This window comes from Rhopalosiphum padi, chromosome 1 (genome assembly GCF_020882245.1).
Source record: "Rhopalosiphum padi isolate XX-2018 chromosome 1, ASM2088224v1, whole genome shotgun sequence".
NCBI lineage: Eukaryota > Metazoa > Arthropoda > Insecta > Hemiptera > Aphididae > Rhopalosiphum > Rhopalosiphum padi.
In genome coordinates this window covers 38,755,602-38,762,551 of record NC_083597.1, presented here as the reverse complement: position 1 = coordinate 38,762,551, position 6,950 = coordinate 38,755,602, and the positions used below count along the sequence as shown (strand labels likewise).

Here is a 6,950-nt window from a genome sequence, read left to right as displayed (position 1 = left end):
AGCGTATACATGTCGTTTCTGTGTGTGTGTGTATGTGCGCGGTACACCATGTCTATAATTACCATAGGGTTCTGGACGTGCGCCAGCGCCGTTAGTCGTACAATGGTATGAGTGTGCGTGTTGATGGTGTTGCTATTGGGTCCAATATATTATTATATACCGAGATTGGTAGCGGGCGACAAAAAAAATAAAATAATAATACTATTCAAATGCTCAACTAGTGTGAAAAGTTTGAAGAGAGAGGGGACATAGTTTCGTTCGAAGATATTCATGAAATATATCTTAGAAAATACAAAGAATTTCCAATTTTTGATGTGTGATTATCATAAAAAAATGTCCGATAATAATATGATCTTAAACGTTTAGATTTTTTTTTTTTTTAATTTTTCGTATTCTTATTTTTTGATTTGTTGGTATTGCTTGCAGGTTTACAATAAAATGATCACTGGCCCTGTTAACATAGTCTATACATATATATATATATATATATATATATATATATATATATAAGATAGGTATATGTGTATAATTGTAAATAATAATAATAATAATAATTTAAAACTGGCGCCATAATTTGAAATTTTTAAAGGTTTATTTAATTAATAATTTTGTTTATATTGTATTTCAAATAAACTTGTATAGTTACGAGTTATAAAATTTCATCTGATACGATTTTACAAAATCCATATAAAGCCGTTTCAATATAATTTACAACTACCGTACCAATAAAGATGAAATTTATTTCAAATGCACTTCTTTTTATGACCCTCTAAGTGGTTGCGGTTGATAGGTACCGTAGTTCGATAAACTAATGGCTTGCGAACAATATCGTCGAACAAAAACTCTTGACATTTAAAAGTTATCGCTTTTAAATAATGTTTGAAATTATTTGGATGATATCACAAAAATGTTCATATAATTCTGCTAATCATAGTAGGAAAAGTAAATTTAATAAATTCTAGGTTAATCTATTAGCCGAATAAATAATCTTGTTGGTTTTGCGCATCAAATAAATAAATAATTGAAAATGGCTATAAAAAGAACATTCTGTTTTAAAAAATGACGACTTTATGGAATATTGCTTGAAACATTTAAACAATAAGGGAGTAAAGCAGCGAGTATTAAAAATGTACACCAAAATATGAGCCTTTTGAATTAAAGTTAATGAACTTTTTGTGTATACTTTTAATACCGTATTTCTACTGAATGAGTTTTCTTGTTATAAGTACAGGGTTGTAAAAATAGCTTAAGGACAATGAAAAGTGATTTTCAAGTAAATCGAGTAGAAAGATAAAACAATAGTGTTCTTTATTTATATAACAACAATTTGTGTTGACGCAAGAAAGAATAATTAAGTTGAAATTTGATTTCAAAATAAATTGACTGTGATTACACTGATTAGTAATTATAAACAAATTTTGAGAAATATTATGATTTAGAGTTTTTTAATTGTATATATTGACTAAATGACAATTTATCGTTTAGTGTTTTCAAATGAAATATCAGCAACTGTATAATTATTATATCGTGTATCAATACTACATACCCGGTAATATTAATATATTTTATTACGAAAAAATCGAAATAACTTCAATTGGGTGCCTCTTGCTCTTGATCCACCCACAATCAATCCAATACATATCGATAGAATACTTGTACTTATTGTAAATAATTATTTTATACCAGATAAAATACATAAAATAAATTGAAAAATAGATTGTTTAATCAATAAAATTTAAAGTTGAAAAAAATTCAAGAAGAAAAAACGTCACGCGTACTGGCTTGATATTTATTTATTTATCGATTGAAATAAGATTTATTTTCTGTGCAAATTTGTTATAAGATTCACAAGTATTTATAAATGTAGAAAATAGAAATTAAAATTTCTGGTCAAAAATCTGGGGAAAATAATAATACCAATACTAAGAATAAAAATGATGATTCAAATGTCCATACCAAAAACTATATTATAATAAGTGATCACATTTAATTAATTTAAAAATCAAAAAAAAAAAAATAAATAGAAAATTTTGTACGTAGAAGTAAAATAATATATGTACATTATACATACATATAAAAAAAATAATGAAAGAAAAATAAATCAAAATTCTCTAAATATAGTGGTTATCAAAGTTACTATAGTAATGTTTGGTATACACATCGGTTTTTAATCAATAAAAAACTACGCTTGACTTGTGACTTTTGCTATAATGGTCATTTCATTTCCACAAAGTTCTACAGTGTATTATTATGTTTGAACGGTTCGTTGTCATCCCTTAAATTTCCCTTCAGTTGTCACAAACAAATGCAGTTAAGCTTTTGTAGTGAACAATAAAACAATTTTAATGCATAACTTCCTCAAGGTTATAATTTTTGAATTAATATTAAATTATAATTCAGAAATATTTTTTGAAGTTTGTTTCTATATACTACGTAATATTATTTATATAGGATTATTATTTTATGAATTGTTTTAACTACTAACCAGATACACGTTCCTAGGACAGGTAAAGAAATTCTCAGTAAAAGTTCCATGCGGCGTTTGGATAATTAGTACGAAATATACGAATTATAAATTATTTAAAATAGGACAACCAGGACAGATCACGGGTAAACGATGAATGATAATCATTAGTTTGTCTAGTTTTGAGTCATCCAAAGAAGGTGTATTAGTGTAGCAGGAAGTAGATTCACCAAGACCAAAAGTTAAGTTTTACTAGGGTTGTTAACTTATTTTTCCTTTTTTATTTTTTTCCCTCTCACCCATTGAATTTTAATAATATTTCTGTAATACTTAATCATTTTTGAGACACAAGTAAACCTTAGTATGTCTCGATTAACTTTATTCAGTTTATATAGTTAAGTACTTAATTTTCTTGATTTTTAAAGTACCACAAAGATCAAGTTTTAATTTATTTAAAAAAATATGTAGATAGTAACGGATGCAGCTCACAGGTGTCAAATTGTCTATCAGTATAATTATAAAAAATAAAATGAATCTGATGAAATAGATAATTCGATATAGATTTAATAAGAATTTTTAATTTCTTAAAAATAATTATTTGTATTAATTAACTTAACTGGGATTTTATAATTGAAAGTAATAACTACTAACTTCAAACTCTATACTGCGATGTTGAAAACCTAAATGCAATTTATAACACATGTATAGTATTAGTTTAAAATGTAATACTACTCTTTAAACATCAATTGATACTGATTTTCTAAATATCTCAGAGTAGCATTTCTATTACTATAAGTAGGTAGTTCCAAGTTCCAAGTCTTCACGGGCTATTTGTTATGTCTTACCGACTGCCCAACTCCCATTATATCGATCTTTGCCCACACTAACCCCCACTCTTCCCGGCCATAGCTATATGATGGTTTTTTCCCGATTGTCAGACTTTTACTTTTCTTAGTATTCCCTACTCCACGAAGTACTTTTGTGCTTATATTCTTTACATTTTGTCGCATTTATCATAATAGATATATGGCATATTATCTTACGTTGGACGAAGACACTTCCTTTTCTTCTTCCATTATTTTCACTAGAGTTTTCCCATGGTTTTCAATCATCACACTTCGTGAACAGTTCGACAACACTAAATTATATTTGGATAATAAAAATCAATTGAACATATTGACAAACAACTATATATATATATAATTCAAGACCACGTACCTTTGATGCAGCCCTCTAATCCGTTGCCCACGTGAACGGCTTCCGTGAAAAGGTCTTTACATTGCGATATCTTGACCTTGGTATTTTTTATTATTTTATTAGACTTTTTCAATGACTTTCGTCTTTCATCCACTTCTAAACTTAATATTTTAGTTTGACTTTCTTCGTTCTTTTTTCTTTCTTGTTTCAACATGTCAACACGCGTGTCGGTCAACTTTCGTAGTTTGTTTGCTTCAATCTCTAATTCATTTATCTAAATATAAATGCATGATGTATAACACAATTAATTTATTGGTTTATTATTATTTTTATTTATCGTACTCGTTCGATTAAACTAGATCAAAACAAAACCAGACATGGAAATGTGAACGATATAATTTTTGGCAATAACTGTTAATTATAATTAATGAAAAACATTTTCGAGTGACTGTGTTTTGGTAAGCACCTATTATATTCGTGTTACAATGATTATCTCATAAAATAGCAAATGTTATAAATATATATATATATATATATTAATTATTATCAAATGGATTCGCGTCCCGTGACAAACATAATATTCAAATACAATAATATTTTATAAAATAAACATCTGCTTTGTGTACATTCCTGCAATATCATCATTTTATATAAATTTAAAAACTACACTTTAGTTATACTGTAAACAGAACATTAAAGTATATTACTCATATTGTAGCCATTATTTTATAATGTCATTGTCATAATATTATTTTTATTTTTCTGAACTATATTTAAATTGGTTGTCATTTGAAAGTATTTGTCTGAGTTGACTTGAATGTAAATATATATATATATATATATATTATTGTTTCAGCGTATTAATTGTTATAATATTATGCTTGTAGATGAAATGTTATAATGATAACTAATGTTTCATTTCAAACTTGTATACATTCTTTTTTCGTAATAAGTAAAGAGAATATCATAACGTAATGTTATGAGACGCTATGAGTATAAAGTTATTTGTATTATTATTGAAGCTATTTGCTAACGAAATGGTAGACTATTAAAAACTACCCAGTTTACAAATGTGGGTCGTTAACAAATAATAACTATGCTACCAGTAAGCCATTAGTTATACTTTTTTCCCACTATTAGAAATTATTGTTTTTATGTTAAACGACGACATTACTTTTATTCGTTCTGTAAATATTGTCCTTGTAGATTTCTAAAAGAATACTAAGCGGTTGTCACTTTTTTTAGTTTGCACGGTTTAGTTATAAATCACCATGTCGTTCCGAGATTGGCAAGATTTAAATTTCAGAATGATTATATTATATTATACTGCTTAAACGAATATAAATTAGATCGATATTTTGATTATAATATTATGCCCAATTACATTCAACTTTTGTAATTTAAGTAGAAGTAACACTCATGGGTGTTGCTCCCGTCTTAGATTGGTCAATTTTTGGTAACGTAATTTTGTGGAAATTCGTGGGAGTAACTGACGAACTTTGGAAATAACCGGGAATATTGAAGAATTCACGGTAATAAAAATTAGTATTTAATAAATAACAATTATTATGTTATCAAAAACAAAAATGAATGATGTATATCAAATAAGATTTATTATTAAAATATTATGCATTAAAAGTGAAAACCAAAATAATTTGTAATTTTCTTTTAATTATGTCATCTTGAAATATATAATAAATTAATTATACCGTGTAAACGAAGAAGATGAAGAACATTGAAGATGTATCATGTACGCAAACTATTAAAATTCAGATTTAAAAATATCATGTTAAAACGATAGACGAGACCAACATTTGTAGTTAATTATTGATAACTGATGAATTATAATATTCCTTCCATGCTTATCATAGCTTGGTTATACCGCAGAATAACAGCTGTTATTCTGCGGTTATAAAGTGATACAGCCTATCATAAAAATGAAATTCGTAAGAGATTAAATCAGTTCAACCATAAATAGTCAATTTATACTTTAATGTTTGAACGATTCAGTAACGATTTATTTAATAATATATATTTCGTATGGATACCGCGTTTAATTAAAAAAAAAATATTTTTAATATATTGCTTAATTTTAAAATATATAGTACTCGTCTATTATTAAAAAAAAAATACACATTTAAAAAAAAATTATTATTACATCTGGAATTGATTCCATTTAATTAAATTCTCGTAAATATTCATGTTATCTGGAATTTTGGCGAGTGCCAAAGTTATCATCTTACGAATGTTACAACTTATCTACAATACTCCGAATTAGTGTGAGGGAAATCAGTTATGTGTTCAATGTTTTAATAATAATATAGTGAATAGGTCATATTATCAAATTAAAATATAACTATTTAAGTACCATTATTATTGTATTTATATATTGATTTTTATCATACTTAAACCACATAACTTATAAATATAACTGATAATAGGTTTTTTTAGTATTAAACGACAAAATTGATTCTGTAAAACGAAAATTTGCTGTATTATATCATTATATATTTTTTTGTAAGACGATTACAACACACGTGGGTGCGGCATCCTCTTAAGATTAAAGCTAGTCATTATTTTTATTTATAAAAATACGAAAAAAATATTGGAATATTATATGTGTATTGATGTTTAATTCTTTTTTAGATTTTTTTTACCGAATTGACTAAACATAATCGTAGAACGTATATTATATTAAAAATTTTTAAATTACATTGTGCTAAGATACTATTTGGGTAACACTATTTTGTATAATGAAACATTTTCATAAAAATGTATTAGTATAATCAATAATATAATTCAATCATTTAAAGTTTAACCTTATAACAGTTAACCATAATACTTGGGTATACAATTAATTAATTCATAACAGTGGTGTAGCGAAATTGCCTATCTATTGCGCCGTATTGTTATGGTTTTTATATTATGATATTATTATTGTTATAAAATATAAATATCGTAATTTTATAATTTGTTTAGAAGAACTACTATGAAACATCAAATATTTAATGTAATAATAACGTTTAAATATTAGAACGATAAATATATACATATTCTACTTATTAAACAGGGTGACTCATGATGATAATGAAAATGTAAGTATTATAGGAGTAATGTTAATACTATATATACCAGTAAAGCTATTCAATAATAAAATATGTTCATGGTCGAATAAACACACACGCACACACATATATATAATTAAAATAGCCAAAATAAAAGTGTATTTCTTATTAAATATATTAATGTAATACATATGCACCTACTGAAATTGAAAGCTATGTACCGT

At 25.9% G+C, this 6,950-nt stretch overlaps 1 protein-coding gene across 1 annotated transcript; it reads right to left on the bottom strand.

Annotated features, from left to right (window-relative positions):
- Positions 1-3,498: 3,498 nt before the first annotated feature.
- Positions 3,499-5,486, bottom strand: LOC132925672 (uncharacterized). Its single transcript, XM_060990044.1, has 3 exons — positions 5,371-5,486; positions 3,683-3,935; positions 3,499-3,602 (listed from the first exon to the last, which is right to left on the bottom strand). Exons 1-3 carry the CDS (start codon positions 5,395-5,397, stop codon positions 3,499-3,501), a joined length of 384 nt encoding a protein of 127 aa, XP_060846027.1. The 5' UTR covers positions 5,398-5,486.
- Between the last annotated feature and the right edge of the window lie 1,464 nt (positions 5,487-6,950).

What these genes read in the sequence shown, in the direction of transcription:
- LOC132925672 (XM_060990044.1), bottom strand. Translation starts at nt 5,397, where the DNA reads ATGTTCTTCATCTTCTTCGTTTACACG. An exon ending in TCATCTTCTTCGTTTACACG is followed by an intron (nt 3,936 to 5,370) that starts GTATAATTAATT and finishes ATTTATATTTAG; the next exon opens with ATAAATGAATTAGAGATTGA. An exon ending in ATTAGAGGGCTGCATCAAAG is followed by an intron (nt 3,603 to 3,682) that starts GTACGTGGTCTT and finishes AATATAATTTAG; the next exon opens with TGTTGTCGAACTGTTCACGA.